Source organism: Diabrotica virgifera, chromosome 9 (genome assembly GCF_917563875.1).
Source record: "Diabrotica virgifera virgifera chromosome 9, PGI_DIABVI_V3a".
NCBI lineage: Eukaryota > Metazoa > Arthropoda > Insecta > Coleoptera > Chrysomelidae > Diabrotica > Diabrotica virgifera.
Window position 1 is genome coordinate 92,412,437 of NC_065451.1, and position 15,588 is coordinate 92,428,024.

Genomic DNA, 15,588 nt, shown 5'->3' on the forward strand with positions numbered 1-15,588 from the left:
ACAAAAATTCGTTATTCGCTTTTAACTCCTGTTTTTTTTTTAAACTAATCATTCTAAAGCCAGTCAAACTTCTAGAATCCATTAATAATACATAAATAAAGAAGACTGAATGTCTTAGAAAGTTCGGTAAAAAAGTTTTTTGAAGGTTTTTTCTAAGATCTTTAGGGCTTGCTGTGAGAGGCAGCAACCCCTAAAATGCCGACCACGAAAATCAACTTTCAGGTGAATGACCAATTGTGGTCATTCTTTATGTTTTCGAGGTCGCTGAATCCGAATATGAAGTTTATTTTTATCTATAATTGGTGGAACATGTTCAAAAATCAAATTTTATGCAAAAATGCAAAAAATCAATTTGGATGATTTTTCAAATTTAACTCCCTGTATCTTTGGTTGTTGTAAATGTTTCCTTTCGAAAATTTTACAGTGTCATCTCTGAAGTATTTGGATAATATTGAAATTTATCCGAGAAGTTTATACGAATTAAAAGAGGAGTTGTTAATTTTTAAACATTTTGTCGTCAGATTTCGTTAGTTTCATGTTTACTTTAAAAAGTTGAGAGACAAACTTTTTAGTTTATTATAATTTTAACCAACACAGGACTAAAACACGAGTCCTAGTATTTCTGTCCTGTCCTTATTTCAAAAAAACTATAAAAACGCTGAGACCCTTCGATTTTAAAATAAAAATTTTAACTTTTTAAATATAAATTTAAATGTACAGGGTGATTCATGCAAGTCTAACAGAGTCCATAAGCTTTAGTTTTAAATGCGGAACACCCTATGTGTATATTTTTAAAAGCTGCTTAATAACCTGATTTCAACGAACTATATTATGTAGCGTATATTATGAATAATACAGGGTGAAATTTTGAGATTAGAAAGTATGGAAACCACTTATGGAATAAAATTGGTTAATGTTCTTATTTTAGAAAATTATAAAAAATACTGAGACACGTCAAGTTTTAAATTCAAATGGGTGCTTTACAAACATAAATTTAAATATATAGGGTGATTCACGCAAGTACAGCAAAGTCCATGATCTCTAGTTTTAATATGGATCACCCTGTATATTTTTATGTTCTTGGAAGCTGGAAGCTACTTCACAACCTCATCTCAAAAATGTGTAGGTATTATGTAGGGTCCATTATGAATAATACAAGGTGAAATTTTGAAATTATTTATAAATTTCGTCATGACATTAAATAATAGATACAAAACCCAATAGATTTTTTCATACTTAGTTTAGAAAATATATGTCTTTATTAAGCTAATTTAAAAAATAATACCATTATTTAAAGTATGCACAATAAATTATCAATTTCAAAACTTTATGTAAGTATATTTAATATCTTGACGAAAATTATACATAATTTTAAAATTTCACCTTGTATTGTATTATTCATAATAGAGCTTCTACATATTACACTTTTTTAATGTGAGGTTGTTTAGCAGATTCTAAAAACATAAAAATATACGTACAGGATGTTTCATTAAAATTAAACTTCATGGATTATGCTGGACTTGTGTGAATCATCCTGTATATTTAAATTGATGTTTAAACAGTGCATATTTGAATTTAAAAGTTGACGTATCCTAGCTTTTTTATATTCTTCTAAAATAAGGACACAAACAATGTTTATTCCATTAATAAGTGGTTTCCACACACTATAATTTCAAAATTTCACCCTGTATTATTCATAATACACCATCACCATACATGATATGGTTCCTTAAAATCAAGTTGTTAAACAGCTTTTAAAAATATAAAAATATATAGGGTGTTCCATTAAAAATAAAGCTTATGGACTATGTTAGGCTTGTGTGAATCAGCTTGTACATTCAAATTTTAGTTTAAAAAGCGTATATTTATATTTAAAAATGGATGAGTTTTGGAGTTTTGTAAAAATTTTTAAAACAAGGCCAGAAATAATTTTATTCCATAAGTGCCTTCCAGCCTTCCACCCTATATTTATGTAGACAAAGACAGATATTTTATAGGCCCTCCGATCACTGTTGCCAAATTTCAAGTACAATGTACATTTTATTGAGTTAAAATTTTTAAGTTCTTCAAGTCCAAATAAAGAAGAAATTGTTGTTTGTCATTGTCACGTCATGTGTCTAATCAATGAAATGTCAATTAACTGTGATGTGACAGTTTCAGTCCCATTTTAATTACAATTTAGATTAATGATTATAACATTTTCCAATTTTTTAATTAATTATAGGCTTCGACAATGGCGTCTGTAAATAACCAGAGCAACATAGAATCCTTAAAAAATGAAATAGAAAGATTAACAAGAGAATTAGACCAAGCAAGTAGTGAAAAAGTTCAGTCAGCTCAGTATGGGTTAGTCTTATTAGAAGAAAAGAAAGAACTGCAACAGAAATGTGAAGAATTTGAAGCTTTATACGAGAATACCAAACATGAGTTAAACATTACTCAGGAGGCTTTAGCAAAGTTCCAAACTAGTCATAAAGTTACAACAAAAACTGGGATTGAGACTGAAGAATCGCTCATAAATGAGTCGGTAGCTAGAGAATCGTCGCTGACGTTACAGATTTTAGAGTTAGAGAATGAGATTAAACAGTGCAGACATGAGTTGGAAAGAGTCACCGCTGAAAGAGATCGAATGCTCCAAGAAAATAATGATATGGGTAATAATGCTTTAATATACTACTACTACATGTCAGTTCATAACATTGCCGTTTCCTGACTTCCAATCGCTACTTCGTCTGGTTGTTCTGTAGGTCCTCTTCTATGTTTCTTTCTCTCAGCTCTGTCTATTCCTTTACTCTATCTTTTTCTCAGTATACTTCGTTTTTTCTTACCTTCTGGTTGTCATTTTAGTATTTCCTTTGGTATTCATTGTTCATTCATTCTTTGTATATGTCCAAGTTATTTTGTTGATAAGTCATCTGTGATTATTCGTTTGATTCCCATTATTTTTCCAATGCATTCGTTGGTAATCTTTTCTTTTCTAGATATTCCTGCTGCTCTTCTCTAAAACTCCATTTCTGTTGTTCTCTGCATTGCCAGTGGTTCTTTCTTTCAGTGGCTATTCCTCACAGCTGTATAGAGTGATACTTTTCACTTTAGTCTCATATATTCTCTTTTTATATTATTTGCTGATGGATTGGTCTCATAAAATACTGTATAACCTTGTAACATATTGTCACCCTAATTAGCAAAACTCGTAACTCCATTTTTACTCAATTTGTGAATATATGCACTATCTGTTTGTAAATTAATTTATCTGTCTTTTGATCAAATCCTGTAACTCCATCTCAATGTAGAAATTAAATATAAGAGAAAAAGTAATCTTTTTAACTCCATATCAGCTTTTGACTTCAGAAAACCACATAACTCCAATTATGTTTATAATGCTTGTGTGCTTTTAACCTCGTAACTCCAAATTAATATTGGTTTAATTGGGACAAACCTCGTAACACCACAAAATTTTAGAAAATTTTAAAAATGATTCTCCACAATCAGGTATATTATTTTATTTGAAAATATTCAATTAATTTTGACAGAATCGCAAAATTTATTCCAAATTCAAATTTTTGCGTCTCCTGAACAATTTGTCGTTTTGGAGTTACGTTTTCTAGCTGCCATATTTCTTTTCCGTATGGCTTTGACTAATGTTCCATTGTGCGAAATATTAATACCTAGATATTTATTTGTAGTCATAGTAGTGCTTTATCATGGTTATGTAGTCTAATTTGAAATCTATTTGTTCTTCTCCAATGTACAAGTATTCGGTTTTCTTGGTATTCACGGTTGGTTACACATGTAACATTTTCATCTTTTATTTTCCTGGTACATTCTGAAGTGTGATGTGACCCTGTGCATTTTACACATCTGGATTCTCTATGGCAAAAGTTTTTTGTATGACCGAATCTCTGACATTTGGTGCACTGTGGAATAACTCTTCTAGCATAAGGGGCTTCAATTGTAACTATCGAGTGTCCTAGTTTCTTGACATTATAGATGTCTTTATTATTTTCTTTAATTTTTAGATTGACAAAGAACATGGGCAATGGTTTTTTTTTTATGTTTTGTTTAACATTCCAAATATTTAGAACTTCATGTCCAAGAGCTTCTATGTCCCATTTAATATCGGCAGGATTTGTTGTTGATATCGGCAGGATTTTATATTTTTTTTATTATATTTCTCATGTATTATTTTGTGAAAATCGTAATATCTATTGTTTATTTATTTATTTACTGAAATAATACTGACCGATATTTTGGAACATTGCTTCCCACCTTTACATTCACCAACAATTACAACACAAAAAGGTATAATGTTTTAACACAAAGTTCGAATGTTTATCACCAATTAGCACTAAACAATGTTTTTAGCGGAACAAACACTCTTGAAAACTACATAAGTCTTTCTTATGAAAGGAAAACCTTGCATGTTCAAGAACAATTTCTCCAAAAATTTTAAAATTTCTTACTTTCTGGTTGTCATTTTAGTATTTCCTTTGGTATTCATTGTTCATTCATTCTTTGTATATGTCCAAGTTATTTTGTTGATAAGTCATCTGTGATTATTCGTTTGATTCCCATTATTTTTCCAATGCATTCGTTGGTAATCTTTTCTTTTCTAGATATTCCTGCTGCTCTTCTCTAAAAATCCATTTCTGTTGCTATACCTCACAGCTGTATAGAGTGATACTTTTCACTTTAGTCTCATATATTCTCTTTTTATATTATTTGCTGATGGATTGGTCTCATAAAATACTGTATAACCTTGTAACATATCTTCACCCTAATTAGCAAAACTCGTAACTCCATTTTTACTCAATTTGTGAATATATGCACTATCTGTTTGTAAATTAATTTATCTGTCTTTTGATCAAATCCTGTAACTCCATCTCAATGTAGAAATTAAATATACTTAAGAGAAAAAGTAAACTTTTTAACTCCGTATCAGCTTTTGACTTCAGAAAACCACATAACTCCAATTATGTTTATAATGCTTGTGTGCTTTTAACCTCATAACTCCAAATTAATATTGGTTTAATTGGGACAAACCTCGTAACACCACAAAATTTTAGAAAATTTTAAAAATGATTCTCCACAAGCAGGTATATTATTTTATTTTAAAATATTCAATTAATTTTGACAGAATCGCAAAATTTATTCCAAATTCAAATTTTTGCGTCTCCTGAACAATTTGTCGTTTTGGAGTTACGAGTTTTGATAATTAGGGTGACGATATGGCTAAACATTGGCTTTTCTACCTGCCATATTTCTTTTCCGTATGGCTTTGACTAATGTTCCATTGTGCGAAATATTAATACCTAGATATTTATTTGTAGTCATAGTAGTGCTTTATCATGGTTATGTAGTCTAATTTGAAATCTATTTGTTCTTCTCCAATGTACAAGTATTCGGTTTTCTTGGTATTCACTTCTAGACCCCATATATCATACTCTTCAATTAATTTTCAGGCCATATAGTTTAAATCATAACCTTGAGCCATTATTACTTGATTGTTTGCAAAGTTGAGTGTACAGTAGAACCCAGATTATTCGTGCTCCTCGGGACCAGACGTAGCAAGGATAATTGAAATGCTCGGATAATCTGAAATCTGAACATTTATTTCTTATATATAATAGTTATGTACGTATTTAGTGATGAGCTTGCTAATAACTGGCAAAATAACGCAAAAGATAGAAAACATAATACATTGTGAGGTAAAAACAGATGAAACTAGTAGAGGTGGAGATTATCGATATAAATGTATAAATTAACATTACATTACACAGATTCCCATCTTTAGATGTATCAGAGGAGTATGACAACTCTCACTGTGACAGGAGAATTTTGAAAAAATACTCCTGTCACAGACATCTAAAGGTGGGAAATTAAGTAATGTAATGTTAATTTAAACGTTTATATTGATAATTTCCACCTCTACTATAGTTCATTGGCTTTCAAGATGAGTAACAATGCCAGTTTCAGACACTTGATTTGTGAGTTTTTCGTGTCGTTGCAGCTTGTTATTGGTTAGAAATTAATTTATAATATAGAATAACTTAATTTATAACAAACAACAAGATGAGACAGCACGAACAATCCTCAAATCAGGCGTCTGAAACTGACGTCGCTACTCATCTTGGAAGCGAATGAACTATAGTTTCATTTCTTTTTACTCCACAATGTATTATGTTTTCCATCTTTTGTGTTATCTTACCTGTTATTAGCATGCTCATCACTGTATACATACATATAGTCCGTCTGCTATAACTTTTCCCATGCGGTACGATTCATTTTCAATCAAATTAAGTCAAAACAGAAAGTGAAACGTATGTCGATGTGTGTAGTATATAGTATACAGTATACAAAATGTATATACACATCGACGTTCGTTTCAATTTATGTTTTGACTTAATTTGATTGAAAATGAATCGTACTGCATGGGAAAAGTTATAGCGGACGGACTATAGTTATGTATCTACCATAAAAAGATAACAGAGAAAATGAATCTGTCATTATGAGTCTCCCTCTGGGAGTACAAAGTTTCCATCGAATGATATACAGTGATGCTACGTTGATAAAACCTCAAAAATGCAATTTCAGTAATAGAAAATCATAGCACGGATAATCCACAGCCCAGATAATCGGCACACATATAATCAGGGTTCTACTGTATATATCATAGTGTTGGTGAATAGTATTCATATTGTTATACATATACATCTGTTTCCACCTTTTTAAAGCACACTCGAGGTATATTTTAAATAAAGTGGGGGACAGGCAACATCCTTGCTTCAGTCCCTTTGATGTTACAAATCCTGTTGTTATTTTTGTCCTTGCTTTTATTTTTCTTGTGAGCTGATTGTGTAGTACTTTTACTGCTTTTATTAATTTTATATTAATGTTTGTGCTTTCCATTGATTGCTACAGCTTCTTTAGTAGAACGCTATCATAAGTTTTCCGTAGGTAGACGAACAATAAATGAATTTCTTGAATTCATGCTATCTTTTTTTGTATTATCTGGGTTAAGGAGAAAATGTGGTCAATAGATTGACCGATACAAAATCCTGCTTGTTCTTTTGCTTTAGAATCTATAATTCTTTCTTGATTCGTTTCTTCAAAACTCTCCTATTATTTTACTTTCTACTCATAGATCCAGTTTTCATCTACAGCTATTCCTTGGTAATTTTCACAATTGCTTTTATAACCCTTTTTATGTAAAGTACTGAGATATGATGTTTCATTGCATTTCATAGGGATTTCTCTTGTGTCTATGCATTCTCGATATAGTGGCCGAAGATGTTCATATAATGTTTTTTCCATACTTAAACAATTCTCTGGGTATATCCCCTGGTTCAGGTGCTTTGTTGCTCTTCAGTTGCATACATACATTTTTAATTTCTTGAGTTGTTAATCTTAGTGGAGAACCTATTATTGCAATTCTATCTTTGTTTTGGATTCCATGTTTTTGAAATTATTCTCTACTAAAAGTTCTTTGAAATACTCCCAGTCTTCAGGTTTTATGCTCTGTATTTAATCTTTATTCTTTTCTTTTCTCAAATTTTTTATCAATTTCCAGCTTTTTGTGCTTCTGGTTCCTCCTAGATAAGTATTTATTCATTGGCAGTTTCTTTCCAAGACTCAGTATTCTTAGAAATTTTTCTTTATATGTATGCTTGTTTTTATTTTGTCTTGTAATGATTTGGGAATTAAATATTGTTTGTACATACAGAGCGTTTACTTTTTAATTAGATATACCACATTGAAGGAAGCACTAAAATCAGCAGCATTGCTTATTTATTTATTTATTTATTTATTTATTTATTTATTTATTTTACGGATACCTACTTATACCATTTTTACAAAAATGTGACGTCAACCTTTACAAAGCATAGGTTGTGTTAAAAAAACAAACCAAAATTAAAATTAAACAAAATTCAATTAAAGTAGTAGCTTAACCTTTAACTACACGCGCTATCATATTTTGTACGCCAGATATAAGAATTCTGCTGCAAATATATTTAAAATTTTAATTTTTGACCTTGTTTATCTTTCTAACCTATTACTGGAATGTGCTTTACAATTAATTGTTTTAGTTTCGTTATAATCGGCGTTCTGAGAAGATCGTAATTACCAATTTATTATTTTTTGTGTTTGGTGGTGTATTAAATACGCCACGATTGTAGTAATTTAAATACATCTTTCATTTGTATTTTTAGTCATTATTGCACAAAATATATTTTTCTTTATAAACAATAATTTTTCTCATCTAAAAGATCACATTTCAAAAACAATTTTTTAGTAATTTTATTTTTAAAGGGATCAGATACCAGTTAGAAACCCCAATTGACTTACTGAGAACGAACTCCAAGCATTCGCTGATGCCGAATAAGGTTTATAATAAACAACTAAGTGTATTTTTTCACAAAACAAAAATAAACAAATTGCTGTTTTTAGGTGTAATCTCTTGTGGCGTATAAAGTATGCCACACGTGTACTTATGTTATAAATTGATGCGCGGGTAGTTAAAGGTTAAGATATTAAGTAATAGAGAGATTTTGCACCTCTTATTTTGCAATTCCGTTATGGTTATCGTTATTCTACGTCTGCGCAGTAGCGAATATATGATCCGTTATCGTTATTAAACATAAGGTATTCCGTAATTTACGGAGGTTTAAAGTAGTGCTTATCGTTATCGTTATAGTAATGGTTAAATTGCTTTGTTGCCAGAATGTAAAAAATCAGTAAAATTACATTTACATAGATTCTAATTTTGATGACCTATAAATTAAAATATCAAAAACTGTTAGTATATGCTTAAAATTACAATAACGTTGTGAAGTGAGGTTATGTTTAAATAACGATAACGATGACACGAGAAACCTACTTGACAGGATGCAAAAACTTTTTAACGTTGCCGTAATCGTTATGCTTAATAAAGTTAACCATAGCGGAGCCAAAATCAGCGGTTATTTTAAGAGGTGCAAAATCTCTCTAATGTCTCAAAATCTCTCGACAGATTTATTAAATGTTGTAGATATTCCAAATAACTCTAAACGATTGCTGTGGTCATTGGCAGTTCGTAAAATTATTGTAATGGGTTCATTTTTACCATAATTTGTAGTGTGGAATGGAATGTTGAAAATCTCAGTGTTACGTGTTCTTCTAGTATTAACATTAAAACTTATTAAACTTAGTAACTCTGGATCTTGAACATATCTATTTATAATCTTAAAAGGGAAACATAAATCCGCTTGACACCTTCCATGATGTGATAAGATATTAAGTATTGATAGTATATCATCATATGTGTAGGTATTGTTGTCTAATAAAACCAATTTTGTAAGCACATACCCTCAATGATTTATTTTGAACTCTCTCGATACTGTAGATGTCACTATTATATGAAGGAGACCAAATGAGAGAACCATACTCCAAAACATCGAACTAAAATAAAGTGTAATATTTTTAAAGTTTGTACTGAAAACTGATTACAGTTTCTAAGCAAAAATACCATTTTTAATAACATTTTTAAAGCTTTAGTTGAAGTTTCGTTAACGTGATGTTTAAAAGTTAATTTAGAATCAAAATTTATACCTAAATCTTTAATATTATTATGTGCCCCTGCCCCAAAGGCACATTATTCGCGGTGCGCAAGTACTTGGAGCGGATACGAGAAATGATCGTGCACGAATAGCGGAAAAATGTTGCAACTTTCTTAAATATAATTAATAAATATTGTCAATTGAAATTGTCAAATTGACGTATATTTCATACCTACTGTCATTGAAGAAGAAAAATTATATTTTACTCCACAATATTGATATGATGTGCAATTATTATATAAAAGTAAATTTATTAATATTGTATTTTGCTTGCAGTACTGCATTTTAGTAATTAATTTTATTTGCTACATACAATTGTTTGCCTTTTAATAACATAACCTCAGTCTTACTTTTTCTTCTTATAATTTTTTTGGGTTATGTCCTTGACAATTATCCAGCAACCAGGACCAATATGATTGGCCAATATAATTAAAAGTGCGAAAAAAGTTGCCGAGCTATGAAACCAGGTGTCGCTTTTCCAAACTTGCACGGTCCCAATATACAATAATCATAATTTACAAACTCTCTTGATCTTCCAAAAGTAATTTTAAAACATTTTTTTATATTTAAATAGCTCTGTTCCAACCAACAGTCAAACTAGTCAGAAATCGTCAGCAAACAGTTGGCCAGAGCGAGAACATAATACAGTCATCAGCGCTATCCCCTCTACTCGCACTGGTCGACTATTCGCTGATAGTTTCTGACTGGTTTGACCGCTAGTTGGAACAAACCTAATATAGCATATTTACCTCACACCAACTAGCTAAGCTTTTAATATCATTCTGCAACAAATAGGCATCAACTAGGTTATTAACTATTGATACAGTATTGATTGAGTACTGACACAGGAAGGATATAAACTCCATCCAAACTACACACTTATTATTAATTTTCAGTGATACAAAAATTTGTTCTATTTCACAATCGGGAATTATCACTTTTTGCGCACTTACGCCATTTTTAACAGCAATCAACACGCCGCCATTACTAGTTTTCCGGTAGTAGCAGGATTGCGATCATTTCTAAACACATTATAACCAGTAAGTCCTACTTCTGCATCGCTATAATCACAAGTTAACCAAGTTTCCACCAAAATGATTATATGATAATTGCATTGAGCTATGGTAATTTCCAGAGATTTTAGTTTAGTTCTCAATCCACCAACATTTTGATAATAAATTAATAAAGGAGGTGAGCTTAAGTTTCGTTGTATCTAGTTTTTTTGTGTGAAATTATCATTTTTGCAAATTTCAGGTATACCTTTAACATAACGTGTAAATAAATCTTTCTCGCCTTTTTCTTGACGTTTTTTGAGGTACTCTTTAACTTGATTGAGTTTGTTGAGTTGCTGGAAAGTGAGATCAGAATTTATAGATATCTTTTTTGCTTTGGCAACGTGAATCTTATTTTTAAAATATTCATTACGTCAAAAGAATTTGTTAATACAATTTTTAGGGAACGAGCACCAGTTTTGTTTTTCTTACCAAAGCTAACAGCTTCGGCAACTTTAATATTTTCTTGAGTAATATCCTTGAAAATGTAGGTCACAGTAGCCAGAAGCTGCATTTATTCTATCCACAGGTTCTCCTAGATTATGAATGATTAAGTTGTTCGTTCTCTTTTGCCTTTCAAACACCTCATTTAGAATATCTTCTTCTTGGATTTTAGAATTTTGCAATTTCATATCATTCACCTCATTCTGCAGTTTTTCAATGATTTCGAACAGTTTTGGAACAAGTTTCATTCCAGATATACATTCTTGGCACAAAAATTGCAGAACACGATTCTTCTTTAGCTCCATAACCCTAATTTCTGATGAACAAAGACTAGAACAATAAGTATCTTTGTGAACTGGGCGGTCACAGCTGTCACAATAAAGCATTTCTTCTTCAGTACCATCTTTCTTATCCATACACTTGATTTTCTGAATTAAAATTTTGAAAGCCGGTCCTGTACACTAATGAGCTTTATCAATTGCCTTGTACCGAAAATGGACAAGTTCTTTTTTTTTGTGATTTGTAAATTACCACAAAAACGGGTAAAACTGCTCAGTTATTTTCTGTTAATTGCAGATTAACCAATTATTACAATTATTCCACTATAGTATTGATACCTAATTCTCCATTGGCAGATTTAAACAAATACTTTCAAGTTCTGAAATTACTAATTTACAAGGAGTAGGTAACGTAATATGATTGTTAAATTACTGGCAAATGGTTAAATAAAGTGGCTTCTCAAATTATTTAAACATTTATTACCAAACATTTAAAATTGTATTTTAACACGTTGGCGGACAGAACGTCTGTAGACGTCGAATGTCCATTGATGTAAGGTGACACAACGTCTATATATAGGGGAGTGCATATGGATTTTCACTTCGGAAAAAATCAAACAAGATAGAACTTTTTGTAATTTCATTAAGAAATGTTTAATAAACAACATAAAATATCAAAAAGTTCTACTCGAGAAGTGGGTGCTTCATTTTTTATTAAAGAAATGAACTACAAAGTTTGATGTTTTTTTAAATAACTCCGAAAATATAAATTTTAGAACAAAACATTGAAAAATTCAGAAAATTTTACAAAAAAAACCTTATAAAGAATTTTCTAAAATTAAATCTGTATCTTCTATAATTTTTTATTTATAACGCTAAAGTCACCCTTCTTACAAACATTGGCGCACTGTAAACTAGCGTACGGCGAAGTGCACGGTTAAGTTTTTTAAATGTAATTCTTTAACTAATGGATCAAATGAAATTTTACAAATTGAACCTAAAAGAAGAATAATTAAGCTATCTTATGGTTATAATAAAAAGAAATAAAATGTATGGGCATAAGTACGGTGGGGGCGGAAAGTGAGCCTTACATGAATTTTGTTAAATGTGTAACTAATACAATTTTTCTTATAAAACCCTCAATTTTGCACAACTTACCTTTCAAGCATCGTACTAAATGATGTTTCATTCAAAAAAAAATCTCAAAAATTTAATTCAAATGATATGACGTCTTAAAAAATGTAATTTTTGAAATCTTCGTAGTTTTATAGAATAACCACCACTTTAAGACGGTGTTACTCAAGTTTGAACATATCTATTACAGTTTTATAAGTGCTCTTTTAAAGATTAGGATGTAATCTTTAAAATGCACTAAATTATTTTACTTTAGAAATGAAATAGACTATTTCTTTTTGAGAAAATTGAGAAAATTAAGAAAGATAACAAAAATGTAATACAAAACCGAAAATTACCAGCTAAAAAAATGTTTATATAAAGTGATCAAAACTTTTTTCTGTAAAATTTACCTAAATTACATTTAATAATAAACTTCAACAATAATAAATGTTCAGCAAAAAAAATTTTTTTAGCTCTTATACAATATGTCTGCGTAACTTGGAACCTATTGATAACTTTTTTATTATCAGTTTTACGAAAAAAGTTATTCCTTATAAAATACTCTGCATCGTATATAATCTAAGATGCAATCATCAAATATCAAATTTAATGAATTTTATACGAGGTATGTAAAAAAATATGAATTTCACTCAAGAGTAAAGTATCGTTAAATTTCACAGTATCGAAAATTGTTATTAAGAAAAGTTGTTTGGAATTAAAAAATTTGTTTTAGTGTTCAATTACATCCTTCTAATTAAAATATTGTGAATAATAAAGGCACTTAACTCTTAAGAAAAATTCATATTTTTTACATACCTCGTATAAAATTAAAAAAGTTTAATATCTGATGGTTGTATCTTAGATTTTAGACCAGGGAGAGCATTTTATGAAGAATAACTTTTTTTCGTAAAAGTGATAATAAAATAGTTATCATAATTGTAATAAAATGATGAGTATCCGTAATTTGAGAAAAAATTGAAAAAAATTTTTCGATTAGAATAATGTAATTGTATATTTAAATATAGTTTTTAATTTCAAACAACTTTTCATAATAGCATTTTTTGATATTCTGAAATATAAAGGTACTTTACTCTTTAACGAAATTCATATTTTTGACATAACTCGTATAAAATTGATAAAATTTGATATCTGATGGTTGAGTTTTAGATTTTTGACTATCCAGAGCATTTTATGAATAAAAATTTTTCGTAAAATTGATAATAAAAAAGTTTTCCATGTGGTTCCTAGCTACGCAAACATACTGTATAAGAGCTTCTGTATAAGAATTTTCAAATTGCAATGCCATATTCGGATTCAGTATAATCAAAAACAAAATAGAAACATATTTGATCAAAGTAAAATGATGAATTTAACGATATTTTTAAAATTATTAATACAAAACAATTGTTATTGTTTAAACAATTAATAAACAATTAGCGGCCAAATCCGCGAGTAGAACTTTTTACTTTAACATGTATATAAACTAACAAAAAAAGTTTTAGAAAAATATAAGCTTGTTTGAATTTTTCCGAAACAATGCATGTTTTGAGCCTAAGTTTTAAACCTAATAGACGTCATTTTTAAAATAACGACTTGTGACAAAAAATGTCACATTACATCTACAGATGCATATTAAATGTGACACGATGTTCATGGTCGTCGTCCACATGTTTACAAAAAATGTTCAAAAACTCAACTAAAAAAATTCAACAATTCCCCTAATCTGCTTTGCAAAATACAAAATTGTGTCACAACACTTGCTTATACATTTGAGGCACTGTCCGTCAACGTGTTAACTGTTAAAAATGTTCAACATAGGTATATCTACTCGTTCCGATAGTAACAGTATATTATTAATCACTTTATCAATTTTTCTCTTCTCAATTATTCGTTTTTAATAGATAGGCCATAGTATGTAAATTATTGTAATCACTGAATACATAGTTAAAAAAATTCTATTAATTTAATTAATAAATAATGTAAGCAATTAACAAGTAAGGATTTTTAAAAGAATATTAAAAAACTAAAGAAATAGTCACCTCTATTTTGAAGATGAAATTGATACTCTATGACTATGCCACCTACATTCTTAATGTTTATAAATACATGTCTATAAATTATAATAGTAACGAAGAGCTGATTGAATTTGGGCAGCTGGCAATGAAATTGATATTCAATGACTACATGACTGCAATCATGCCGCCGACACTTTTAATGTTTACATGTCTATAAATTATAATAATATCGCATTTATGTAGCTTATTGAATGTGGGAAGCCGGCAGTATTGCCATTTTAAGTCCCTATATCTAAGCGAAAAGTAAACGTAGTGTATGTTTTAATATAAGTTAAATAAAAGACTTCCTGTTATTGTATGTGTAAATACCAATTTATTAATCATGTCACTTATCTTTATTTGAAATGTTATTGTTTAGAAACCATAACATATCTTATTTTGTATTAGGCAAAGACAAGGAGGACAGAAATATGGAATGCAAAAAACTCAGAACGGAACTACGAGAAGTCAAATTTAGAGAAAATCGTCTTATATCTGATTATTCGGAATTGGAAGAGGAGAATATTGCTCTTCAAAAACAAGTTTCTGCCTTGAAAAGCTCTCAAGTTGAATTTGAGAGTTTGAAGCATGAAATAAGAAGATTGCAAGAAGAGATGGATTTATTGAATTTGCAGTTGGAAGAAATGACAAATTTAAAAAAAATTGCTGAGAAACATATGGAAGAAGCCCTTGAATCATTACAGGTATGTAATAATTGTAACTTGTAAATTTTGTGTTAATATTGAAGTTTATTTTTAATTTGATAGTAAAAAGTATTATTTGGATGCCTCAGAAGTCAAACGGTTAAGTCACATTCTCCCTATAAATGACCTATAATGGTAGGGGAGCCCAAGCGGGGAATTTTGCAGTTACTCGAGCGCGTCAGATTATCATATGGGGAGAAACCTGGTGCCCTGCAGATGTACCTCTACCATATATTGGCTCTTAATGCAGGGGAGTTCGTTAAGGGGGGCCCGAAAAAAAAATCTATCCTTAAAAAAACTCGAAATTGTCAGATTAAGATAAGGTAAGTTAAGTACTTGCAAAA

General features: G+C 29.9%; 1 protein-coding gene across 1 annotated transcript in view; it reads left to right on the plus strand.

Annotated features, from left to right (window-relative positions):
* Nucleotides 1-2,137: 2,137 nt before the first annotated feature.
* LOC114332834 (protein bicaudal D) overlaps nucleotides 2,138-15,588 on the plus strand; it is a 52,224-nt gene continuing 38,773 nt past the window's right edge. Inside the window, exons 1-2 of the mRNA XM_028282612.2 lie at nucleotides 2,138-2,654; nucleotides 14,949-15,244. Coding sequence (XP_028138413.2) covers nucleotides 2,234-2,654; nucleotides 14,949-15,244 — 717 coding nt within the window. The 5' untranslated portion in view covers nucleotides 2,138-2,233. The remainder of the gene's footprint in view (nucleotides 2,655-14,948; nucleotides 15,245-15,588) is intronic.